General features: G+C 49.1%; 1 protein-coding gene across 2 annotated transcripts in view; it reads left to right on the forward strand.

The window, feature by feature from the left end:
• Nucleotides 1–12,348, forward strand: part of LMCD1 (LIM and cysteine rich domains 1) — a 58,267-nt gene that overhangs the window by 30,264 nt on the left and 15,655 nt on the right. For both annotated transcript variants that reach the window (XM_059161573.1, XM_059161574.1), the window contains 2 exons: nt 4,495–4,750; nt 11,549–11,878. In XM_059161573.1, coding sequence (XP_059017556.1) covers nt 4,495–4,750; nt 11,549–11,878 — 586 coding nt within the window. The remainder of the gene's footprint in view (nt 1–4,494; nt 4,751–11,548; nt 11,879–12,348) is intronic.

Below are 12,348 nucleotides of genomic sequence, written 5' to 3' on the forward strand. Positions count from 1 at the left end.
AGCTAATGTTCCCTGAATGCACCCACTGACTCAGTTCAATAATGTTTTCCCGCTCAAGGATCAATCCCTCACAGCCTGCTGTCTGGCATCTGAAAAGGTTCATTCAACATATTTTTGTCTAGTTTTCTAGCTGTTTATGGCACAAGGGCGATGCCCTGTTCTTCGGGGCTATAAGCAGGAGTGTCGGCTTTGTTTCAATCCCTACGTTCCCCACAATTCTACAAAGGATTTGAACATCAAGTAAATTTATCCTTGAGAAATGCAGATTGTAGCTTCAGATCCCAAGTAACAAGTGTTGTCTTTGGTTGGAATAACTTTAGTGGGGACCTAAATTCAAGCCATACTGGAGCAAGGAGGTCCCAGAACCTTAGGGGAATCCACAAGAAAACATATTCATGCTGCAGTTCTCATACTTTCAGTAGTTTGAGAGATATTTGAATGACCCAAGTAACAGCCATCTTGCTTCAATGACCAAGTTCCTCACCTAATAATCACAAGACAAATCCATGTGCTGACTCAGCTTGAATGAACACTTCCCTCCTGTAAGCCTCACCTTGCCAATCTGAAAAATGGGAACGATGGAGCCCATGTGCTCTTGGCTCCACTTTTAGCTTTACAATGCATAGTTGCAGGCAAGCTGTCTGTAATCAAATTAGTGATCGACATGGTTAGCAGAATTAGCATGGTAATTAGTATTAGTGGCACAGATGGTAGAATTATTTGGAGAGAATGGTACAGAGTGAATGGGCAAGGGTAATCTTTCATGAAAACAGAAGGAAAGTCCTCCCTCACAGCCTGAAGCCTCCTGCTTTCCTGATGGACATGTCAGATTTCCTGGCCTTCTGAGCCATCCTCAAGAGGCTGACCTGCCCTTCAGGGCAGGGGACACACATGTCCAAGGCTCCAGGCTTTTCACAGAGAGTCCAATAAAAGTCTCTTCCTTGCAAGCAGAGTTCTTTTTTAAAAAAATAGTACCATAATCCTAATTGCTTTATTATTTTTTGTAAATTCCCACTGTCTTCAATGAATAGAAAAAACCCCAGTTTGAGGGAAGCAGGGGACATGGTATGAAAAATGGGAGACAGATCACTGGCTCTTCAAATCACCCAATTTTACATCCTTCAAGGGTCGTTCTTTGGATTCTCCCACACCCTCATTGTGGCACCCTCTCTGAGGAGGTCCTCTGTGTATACCAGCATAGGCGGCTGCCCCAGGAATTACAGTGTTAGCTCTGCCTCTTCTCCCCAGGGCAGTGGATCTTCACAGATGACTCTGCCCAAAGAGCTGGGCTTCCTATACTTTCTGAGAGGCAATCTAGAGAAAGTGGACCAGAGCTGTTTAAATTCCTAAAAGGCATGGACTAAGGACTCTGGCACTTTGATGAGCATCCAGATCACCGCTGAACAGGATTACAAGTACCCCTGCCCAGTCCCACTCCTGACCCATGGAATCTGACTAGCGGGGGCCAAGGTGGGCCATCTCCAAGTTTACCAAGCTCCCCAGGTGATTGAGATGCACAACAAAAAGTTTGAAAACTCATCAAATAGACCAAGGGTCTACTACCTTTCTGTCAAGAGCCTGTTTGAAACATTTTTGGTTTGGCAGGCCACATGGCCTCTGGCACAACTAGTCAACTTGGCCCTCATAGCGTGAAAACGTCCATAGGCAGTATGTAAATGAATGGATGTGATTATGTTCCCATAAGCCTTTTGTTCAGGATGCTGAATTTCAAATTTCATTTCATTTTCCTGTGTCAGAAGATTGTAATCTTCTTTTGAATTTTTTTCAACCATGTCACAGTGTAAAAGCTGTTCTTACTTCCTAGGCTGTACAAAAGTCAGGTATGGGCCAGATTCAGCCAATGGAATGTAGTTAGCTGATGCCTGATGTAGACCAGCTCTTTACTGTCAGATAAGAAACTCAGCCATGGACCTGTGTTGGGCTGCTGTTCAGGCTGGGGTCAGAGTCGAAGGCTCTGCCTTTTCTGCCACTGCAGGTAGCCCAGGACAGCCATTTTAATACCATCGAGTATCTTCCTGGGTGTGTCAGTGTCCCCTTCAGTCTGGATGCCTGAAAGAGGGGAGTGGGGCTAAGAAGTGTCTTCCTCATCTGTAGAACCCCAGTGACAGTGCCTGGCAACATGATAGTATGAAGAAAAGGAGAAAGAAGAATATCTCATATCCATCAGCATTTTCCATTTCAAACTGTTTTGCATTTGCTCTATCTCTAATAGCATCCTGAGAGTCTCATTAATCATAAAAGCAAATGGTAGCTTCCCCACCCAGCTCCATGCATGGAAGGCACTGGGGCCCAGAGGATCTCATAGGACACCAGACTTTCCCTCACTTCTTTCCTCTTTCTCCTTCCACTTCCTCCTCTGCTGCTGTCACTCCCCACATATAAACCAGTGGTGCTATCCCCTACCTTCGAGAAAGCCTCCTTCATGCCTGGCTCGTAAAAGGGAGAGGCAAGAGAATGTTTATTATGAATAGGATGCCCCAATTCTGTAAAATGAGCAACCCCTTCTTATGAAAACAAAAGACTTTGGTTTTGCCCTGAATCATCTTCAGGGTCATATTCTGTTTTAGAGTCCTGGAATTATCCTTGTGATCATGGATTTTACCATTTCTCAAATTGTAGCCCACTGAATGTGAATTTGGACCGCAGGCTTCTCTTCAAATAACATTGGCAGGGCTGCATTCTCCCTGCCTTAAAGTCACGCGGTACATCAGTGCATTAAAAATAAGACATGTGTTTAACCTTCTGTAACCCACTGTCTCCCACACTTATCACCCTGAGCCTTTTTCCATGTGCCCCATACCTCCATGCTGGGAAAACTGGTCCAGACCAGCAGGACCACCCCAAAACCTATGTGCCCCTCACAGGGGGCAAACATACCGTGTTACAGTGTCCATCTGATTTTCTCTCCCTCTCCCACCCCAGCTATAGGTTCCTGGAAGGGTGCAGTGGGGCCGCCCTCATTTTATATTAGACAAGGCTTTCTCAACCTTAGCACTACTGACATTTTGGACAGGATAATGCTTTGCTGTGGAGGGGGGCTGTCCTCTGCATTACAGGATGTTTAGCCACACCCCAGGCCTCTACCCTATAGAAGCCAGTAGCATCCCCTGGTGGCAATGACAATCAAAAGTGTCTTCAGACATTGCTACATGGCTCGTGGGGGGTGTGACCTTACTTTAGAACTGCTGGTGGAAGGGGTGCCTGGGGTGGCTCAGTCGGTTCAGTGAGTTAACTGTCAGCCACTCGGGTCATGATCCCAGTGTCCTGAGATAGAGATCTGCATGGGTCTCCCTGCTAAGTGGGGAGCCTGCTTCTCCCTCTGCCTCTGCCTGCTGCTTCCCCTACTTGTGCTCTCTCTCTCACTCTCTGTCAAATGTCGAAATAAAAAAATCTTAAAAAAAATAAATAAATAAAGTCCTGATGGGGGAAAAAGGAGGATTCCTACAGGATGCCTGACTGTGAGGGGCTCATGCTACTGCAGCGACCTCTCTCTTGGGCCTGCCTCATCCCTGTTGCAGGTCTTGACAATGTTCACTTTGCTTAACAAGTTCTTAAACCTCATGCGTGAGAGCAACTGAGATACAGCGCACCTCAGGTGTCAGGCCTGAAAGGGAGGGAAGCGGTTTTCCACTACACTGGAACAGTCCGGATTTCGAAACCTTAACAGCATGGCACAAAGCAGCCAGATGTTTTAGTTTTTAATTGTCAGACTGAAGCATGATGCTTTCAAGGGAACTTGATGCTTCCCCAGGATGCATTTCTTTCTCTCAGTCTCACCACAGAGCATGGCCAGTGAGCATCAGTCTCTTTAGCCCAAGCAGTTTTCTGAGCTTATTCCCTTCCTCCTGGGTTCTATCCACCTGTTCCTTGAAGAAAACTTCTAGTTGTATTCTAAATTCAGTATGAATGCTAAATTGCTGAAAATTGCTGAAACTCCGAACTCACGAGTCTTGGGAGACAATTTCAATAATTCCTTAGAGCAGAGGTCAGCAAATTTTTTTTATAAAGGACCAGATCGTGGATATTTTAGGCTCTGTGGTCCACACAGTCTCTGTTGCAATTATTTAAGTATGCCATTGTAGCCCAACTGCATCCACAGATAATATGTAAATGAATGATCATGGCTGTGTTCCAGTAAAACTTTATTTATACAAGCAGGTGGTGGGCTGGGTTCAGCCCACCAGTCATAAAGACTCCTGCTTTCTAGCATCTCTAATGAATGAACCAGCCTTTGCTGTTCTTTTTAACCAGCAAAAGTCACATCCCACATTCCCCACAGATAGACTAATGGTCTCCCAAATGCAGTTCCCAATCCCAAAGGCCTTTTGGTCTCTGGTTTCCATTTGTCTGCTGCCAAGTACCTAAAGTTGAACCCTGAAACTGCTTTCAAAAAGGCAGATGCTATCAGCAGGAGACTCTGCTCTTCTTCTCTGGAGGTAGATCTCACGTGTCCCAATTAACCTCTCACCCCAGGAAAATATGCAAATCGTGCAAATGCAGCCACGAGGACCACTGCTTCAACTCCGAGCTGGAAGATGATCGGAAAATTGGCCGCTTGCTGATGGACTCCAAGTATTCCACCCTCACGGCCCGGGTGAAAGGCGGAGATGGCATCCGGATTTACAAGAGGAATCGGATGATCATGACCAATCCCATTGCCACTGGGAAAGATCCCACCTTTGACACCATCACCTATGAGTGGGCCCCCCCTGGAGTCACCCAGAAACTGGTAAGGCAACCTCCTCCAACCAAGAGGTTGTTTTCCTATCTTTGTAAATGTTAGTCATGCGTGAATGTCAAAGACAAGGTAAGAAGAGGGCAAGATTATAGAAATGATAGGATTAGCTCTGGTTCTATACCTGTTCCAGTCTTGTTACGTGATCTTGAGCTGAAAACTGCCTGGGCCTCAGTTTTCCTCATCCATGAAATGGATAGAAGTGTCTCTATGAATTCTACGGGTCCTTCCAGCTCTAGTCCAGGGTCGTTCATGGTTCCGTTTGGGCTCCCCACTTCTGAAAAAAGGATGGTTTATCATTACAAACCCTCAGAGTTCTTGTCTTCATGTGTGAGATGTTCATTTTCCCTCAAAGTGGCCTGGGATGTATCTATTGCAGGCCTGTAGGGGAGCACAGAAACAGTCCTCTCCCCTCTCTAACAGCAGAGGCCTCTTGGGCTTGGAAGGGAGAATCAAGCTAGCTTTACACAACCCTGGGGCAGAGGCACTCAGAGAAGGACGAGGTCACACCCTAGCTGCCCACTACCAAAACCCCTAACAAGTCCCCATGCACAAGCCTCAGTGCAGACCATGAAATCAAAAGCTCAAGATCACTGGCACAAAATCACCAGACATGGGCATTTAACTCCCCAGGTAATCCTAGATACAGCCACATTCAGGGCCCTGAAGACCAGAGCAGTTCCCCTCAAATTTCAGCAGGCATATACCTCACCTGGACAGCTTGCGGAAACACATCTCGTAAGCTTGGGGCTGCTGAGACTGCACTCCTCACACACTCCCAGGTGATGCTGATCCTACCCGCCCCCAGACCACACCTGGAATGGCAGGGGCCTCCGTGATTTCCTCGGGCTAAAAATGTCCTATAGGGGGCGCCTGGGTGGCTCAGTGGGCTAAAGCCTCTGTCTTTGGCTCAGGTCATGATCCCAGAGTCCTGGGATAGAGCTCTGCATCGAGCTCTCTGCTCCACAGGGAGCCTGCTTCCTCCCCTCTCTCTCTGCCTGCCTCTCTGCCTACTTGTGATCTCTCTCTCTCTCTCTCTCTCTGTCAAATAAATAAAATCTTTAAAAAAAATTTTTTTTTGAAAAAAAAGTCCTATAGTTTTAGAGATGCATTTAATTCAATGTCTTCTGGGGAAGAAAGGAGAGGCTTCAGAGTCCTACATGGTCATAGCCCACAGGCTCCTCCTATAGCTCCAGCTATGACCCCCCACTCATTACCTAACAATGCCCTGACCTTTCTCTTTCCTGCTCTGGATCTCTCTGGGCTTTTGCCCTCCTCAGGGACTTTGCACTTGCTGTTCCCTCTACTTGAAATGTCCTTTCCCTGCTCTTTGCATGGCTGAGTCTTCCTGACAGTCATGTCCCAGACAGGCCTTCCCTAACCACCCAATCTACAGCAGATGCCACTTACCCTCCAGATACATTTTGTTCCTTCCAGTTCTCCAATGTTTCTTTAGAAGCTTTGATTATAAGCGGTAGTTAGCTAATGTGCGTCTTTGCTTAGTTACCACCTCTCTCACTGGAGTGAAGCAAGGCCCACAAGGGCAGACACCATGTCCGTCCCGTGTACCAGGCTATCCAGCACTGTGCACCATGCAGGACACATACCTGGTCTGATGAGTATGTGTGCTTTGTCACCCTCCTGGCCACATGCACTCCATGGACCGAAACTGCCACAAAATCCTGTGACTGGTCCACAGCGAGAGATACAGAAATTGAGAAGAAATGTTGGGGCAATTTAGTAGCAGTTGACATCCAAGCATGTGATCAGAGACCTCCTCTCACTGAACAGAATTCCACTGTGGTCAGACGCACGTGGAAATCTCATGTGGCATGAGCTACATTCTCATCTCATGTGGTGAGCCCACAAATCATTCTGCAATAGGTGGAAAAATCAAAGAGAAAAAGCTGATCCTTCACCATAGAGAGTCTGAGCAGTGCAGTTCTAAGCTGTGGCTTAAGTGGGGGAAAGGAGGGAGGAACCCCTTCTAGATCAAGTGAAGACTGGCAAGATGCTTTTCTGGAAGCTCTACTTTCTGAAGACATATTTAAAAGAGTATGTCAGCATTTATGAGCTCAGCCCCCCTGTGAAGTAGTAATTACTTTACGTGTAAGGAAACACAGCATGGTTAACGGGCCTTAGCCGGCTGGAGGGGCTAGACAGGGGCACATCCGGGCCGCGGAGGATGGCGTCCAACAACAGCAGTCAGTGCTGGGACATGCCGGGCGGCTGGGAACGCGGGTCTTCCTCCAGCGCCCAGGCCTGGGTAAGCCATCAAGCAGGCCTCCAAGATGTCAGTGGAAACTAAAGCAAGCAGCTCGTAAAAGAGCTGGCTGTGGGCGTCAGGAACTAGCTGGTGAAAACCCCGAACGGTTCGGCCCCAGACGAATCAGAGGAAGGCATCGTCAGGCTGTGATTAATGCTGGCTCATAAAACCACATGGTATAAAGAGCCCTCTGTCTGCCCCGCATCTGGCCTGCCTGAGCAAGTTGCCTTTCTGAGATTGGACAGTTCTCCCTTCCCATTCACCCTCCGGATGGTTTTATGTTTGTTTGTTTTTTTAATATCCAAGTGATTGGGACTGATTGTATTTTGGAAATGGGACTGGATCTTGATGTCATCCCTCCCAACAAGAATAAAAAATGGAGAAACTCTTAAGCCTTTAAAGACTAATCACAATAAACCTAATGGTTAATATTTACTGAGTACTTAACGTGTGCCAGGCACTATGCTAAGAGCTGTACATGCACGGTCTCACCTAATTTTCTAACACTGTTAGGGACGTACTGTGACTACACTTATCCACAGAGGGGGAAGCTGAGACTTGGAGAAGTGACACAACTAGCCAGCTGTCCCATAGCTGGCTTAAATGGCAGAGCCAGGCCTTGGACTCGGGCCTCCCTGACTCCAAAGCTTAGGCTCTTCCCTACCAAGCCAGGCCAGGAGAACAAGACAGGTAGGAGAGGCAGAAAGAAGCAGGTATTTTGGACTAGCACTTTCAAGAGAAGGCTTCTTAGAATGGGGAGAGACTTGAGCAAATCTTTGAAGGCTAGCCAAGATTTAGAAAGAGGCAAGTAGGAAAAGATGAAGGGAACCAGCATCCATTGAGCATTGTAGATAGATAGATGGATATGGATATGGATATGGATATAGACAAACAGATATATCAATACCTCACCACTCCCTATGTGGATAATAACCCCATTTTACAGGAGAGCAAACAGAGGCTTTTGAGGAGGCTCTGCAGGTGTGGCACCCATACCTCCTCCTCTACTCCCATAATGGCAAATGTTGCTGGTCAGTCAGGGCACTGTCTCCCACGGAGCCCTCACTGGACCTCAGAATCCTCCTCGACACAGCCCTCCCAGTAGCTACTACTGACTAGGATTGACATGTACCATGAAGCCCATTGACTGTCCCTGCCTGACAGCTGGAGAAGCAGAAAGAACAGGCAGGATCGGGTCTTCCAATTCCAGAGTCCATGTGCCTTCCACTGCCCAACCCTGGGAATAAAGCACCTTTCTTTTCCACTTTTCTCTCTGCCCTTTGATTCCTCTCCTGATAAAGCCCAGTTCTGGGAACCTCTTCACCCAGGATGTCCCAGCCAGACAGCAAAGCACCAAATGACTCAGAAAGGCCCTCGTGAAAAACCTGAAACCTAAACCAACCTTTCCAGCTGCCCCGAGAAAAGGCCTCTTGCTAAAGGTTTTGGGAACATGACCTTAATCAGCTTCCTGGAGAGATTCCGGAGAGATTCCCTTACAAGCTCTGAGCGGCACAGGCAGCTGACTCTGACCCAGTCGTCTGTCCCCATTGTCCCCTCCCCAAGCCCATGCCAAGCGATGTGGTTGTCTGAATGGCATGTCGCGGCGGACTCTAATACCCTCCCCAGGGTCAGCGAGCAGAGTCTGCCGCAGGTGTGTGATCGGCTGCTTGGGCCAGCCACGCAAGGCCAGCCATCACGGAACACACGGTGCTGGCAGCCGGATGCTGCAGTGCCCAGCTAGGGCTTTGAGCTGTGATGGGAACCCTGGATTCCTGGGGAAGGAACATCCCTGTCTCCAGGGTCCTGGCCAGGAATCCTCCAGCTCTGCAGGCCACAAACACCTGTAGCCAGGACAGAGCCAAGGAAGGACACAGAACATGGGGATGGACAAGCAGGTGGCCTGCACCTGCAGAAGGCCCCCCGCTGCAGGATTTCTATGCAGTGTTTATTGCAAGGCTAAGCAGGGAGGGACACCTGCTGTGAAGGAGGAGTCACAGACCTATCCAGGGACAGGGGATCGTGGCCCTAGGAGGCTTACACAGCCTTCACACGGTCAATGACGACCACAGGAAACTCCCCTAGAGATTGGGGGAAATGGTTTTCTCTTGGCAAATTGTTCGTCTTGTAGAGAAGTTGTAGACAATGGTGGAGACCCAGGCTGCTGAGTGCCGAGCTGTCTCTACCGCAGAGGAGTCATGGGAATGTCGGGAGGTCCCTTCTCTGGGCCTCAGGGTTTCGAGGGGTAGTATTAGTTCCTTCCTCCTAGGGGTTCTGTGAGAACTAAATGGGTAAGCATGGGTCAGGCACCTGGAAGGGTGCCCAGATCACAGGAAGCAGGAGTAGGTAGCTACTCCCACCATGCCTTCAGCCACTCAACCTGGGGTGTCGGCAGCCTTCGTGGGAGAAGAGGTTTTGCTCCCATGAGCTCCGTCAGGCATACACTGGAACTGCTTGAACACTTGGAATGAAGGAGATGTTGGCCGAGTCTCGGTGCCCATTCTGGCACAGTGAGCAATGCTCTTATTTCTACATCTCCAAAATCCTGCCATAGATTCTGGGCCACAGGCAAGATCAGAAGGACTGGGATAGGTACCTGCCCCCGACGGCAGTCCCTAACCTGTCTCCCCAGGGCCCTGTGCCCTGCCCCAGCCTGTAACCTGCTACTCCGCTGCTCTCCCTCTCCTCTGATGGTCACATCCTATCCTGCCACCCACTGTCCCCGGAGAGGTCCCCAATCCTCAGAGGACCCGTTTCACACTCACCCAGGAGGAGCTGAAAAAGTGCTCACTTCTCAGCCACTTACAGACTCCTGAGTCAGAGTCACAAGGCCATCCAGGGATTCATGTGCACCCCAAAGTGTGATTTTAGATTCTTCACACCCACCTACTTGGCATGTTCATGCTGGAAGCCCCTGCAATTTCATACTGACCCAGAGAAAAACCGCATCCCCCCTTTCTTCCCCAGAGTCAGGAGTCAGCCCTTCCCAGACACGCAGTCAGCTGTGTGGCCCGCAATGCTTCTTGTTCTTCCATGTGTGGGGATTCAGGGCATTTACCTCTTGGGCCAACCAGAATCCATGGGCTCCTTGAGCCACTTTCCTGACCTGTAGACTCAGGTTGGTGCTACCACGCCTCTCTCCTAGTAGAGGTAAGGACTGAGTGAGGTCACCACAGACTTCTCATGGGGGTTAGGACCCTGAAGATCATGCAATCTACCCCCCAAACTTTGCAGATAATGAAACTGAGGCCCAGGAAGCTGAGTGCTTGCTTAGTCTTACACAGAGAACAGCAGTTGGCCAGGAGCTAGAGCCTTTGGTAGACTTTGTCCACCACCCAGGCCAGGTCCTATATCCAGCAAAGCACCTTGGAAGGTTCTGGGGACTATGCAGATGAAGGGATGGTATCAGGGTGTGCTGTGAGCCCACAGAGCCAGAAGAAGTCTCAGCCACATGTTCCAGGATCTAGGACGTCACCCCCTAGGGGGCTTCCACAGCCGCTCACATCGTGAGTCCCACAGGAACATGGGTCACCTGCCTCTCCCTTCTCCAAAACTGCTCTCATCTGAAATTCATTGATTCTGAAACTCAGCAAACCAGGCTCTGGACTAGTACACCCCTCCCTCAGCTTCCTCATCTCTACTCCCTAACATTGGGCCACAACTTGGGTTGTCGTTATGAACTGCTGCATGATTTTCCGTGTTGATTAACACAATTCAGTTCCAAAATGAGTCCGGCCCCAAGTGATGTGACATGGGGGCAGGCAGGTTCCAAGAGGGTAAATATGGCAACGGCCACCTGGACAGCGGGAATCAGGCAACCTGGTGGGTGTGTCAGGGGCAAGCCCAGAGGCCGAGAACAGTTGTCAAGGATAAACAGTTTGCCTTTCACACTTTCTCATGCTGTCTGGCCTTGACCTTTATCTCCCCCAAAATCTTCCCATCCCTGGCACCCACCCAAGTACAAAATTACTGTTCATTTTTTTTTTTTTTAAAAGCCAAATTGGACAGTTATCTATGAACATATTAATATCCAGATGGTTACCCATCATACTGATGTGGAAATATTACTATCTTGAGATTTTGTCAGTTCATTCTATTAGAAGGTGCTATTGCCTATTTTTAAATTAATAAACCATGAAATACCTTATGCCTCTAATGATTTAATTATACTTTTCTGAGAAAAGCAATTTTAAAGTAGATCGACTTTTTTAATTAGGAGCATTGCCATGAGGTAAATGAAGTAAAAATGTTCAGTGCTGAAGGAAACCAAACCTGCATCACCATGCCAAAAAAATCTAAAATGAATACTGACTTAAAGTACACCATTCTCACCCAGAATGTGAATGTGTGACAATGCAGGCAGAGTGGAACTTATTCAGGCCTCTCTTGGGTGTTGCCAGATTCCCAGCATTTCTACCTGGACTGCCCTCCGGTTCTGCAGAAAACCCAAAGAAGCTGGAAACTTTGCCAGTTCCAGATCTCTGCATGGGCGTGTGCCAATCACAGTTGCTTTATCTCTTCCCCACTAGGGCCTGCAGTACATGGAGCTCATCCCGAAGGAGAAGCAGCCGGTGACGGGCACCGAGGGCGCCTACTACCGCCGCCGCCAGCTCATGCACCAGCTCCCCATCTACGACCAGGACCCCTCTCGCTGCCGTGGACTTCTGGAGAACGAGGTCAAAGTGATGGAAGACTTTGTCAAGCAATACAAGAGCGAGGCACTGGGCGTGGGAGAGGTGGCCCTCCCTGGGCAAGGGGGCTTGCCCAAGGAGGAGGGGAAGCAGCAGGAAAAGCCAGAGGGCCCGGAGACCACCGCCCCAACCACCAACGGCAGCATCGGTGACCCGTCCAAAGAATACGTAAGTCTCTCCCCTGCCTCCTGGTGTGGCTGAAACTACCAGTCCCCAGGGCTTGTGCAGTCATGGCCCCAACTCCAGGCTTTTCCCCCTCGTTCATGCCATCGTTCATGTGTTCATCCCGCCAGCAGCTTATGAGGTGCTCATTTACTCAGGCCACGCACTGTCCTGCGGAAAATAACACGATCCTCTTGCTTGGGAGGCTCAGCGTCCAGGGAAGGTCACAGACAACCAAACTGTCACAGAAAGGGCATCTAACCTTGGTTGGGGTGAGGGTCAGCTTGGAGGAGGAGCTGAGGTCCTGCCTGGCTTGGGAAGAATAACCAGGATGCATCCAAGTCTTCAGGCCTGGCAGGGAAGGCCTGTGCCACCTTCGAGAGGTGAGCGTATACAAAAGGCCTGAGTTCCAGAGAGCGAAGTGGAGCCGGAGGGCTGAACTGAGTCCCGTGTGTCTGAAAGCATGGTGCGCTGGG

This window comes from Mustela lutreola, chromosome 2, assembly GCF_030435805.1.
Source record: "Mustela lutreola isolate mMusLut2 chromosome 2, mMusLut2.pri, whole genome shotgun sequence".
Taxonomy (NCBI): domain Eukaryota; kingdom Metazoa; phylum Chordata; class Mammalia; order Carnivora; family Mustelidae; genus Mustela; species Mustela lutreola.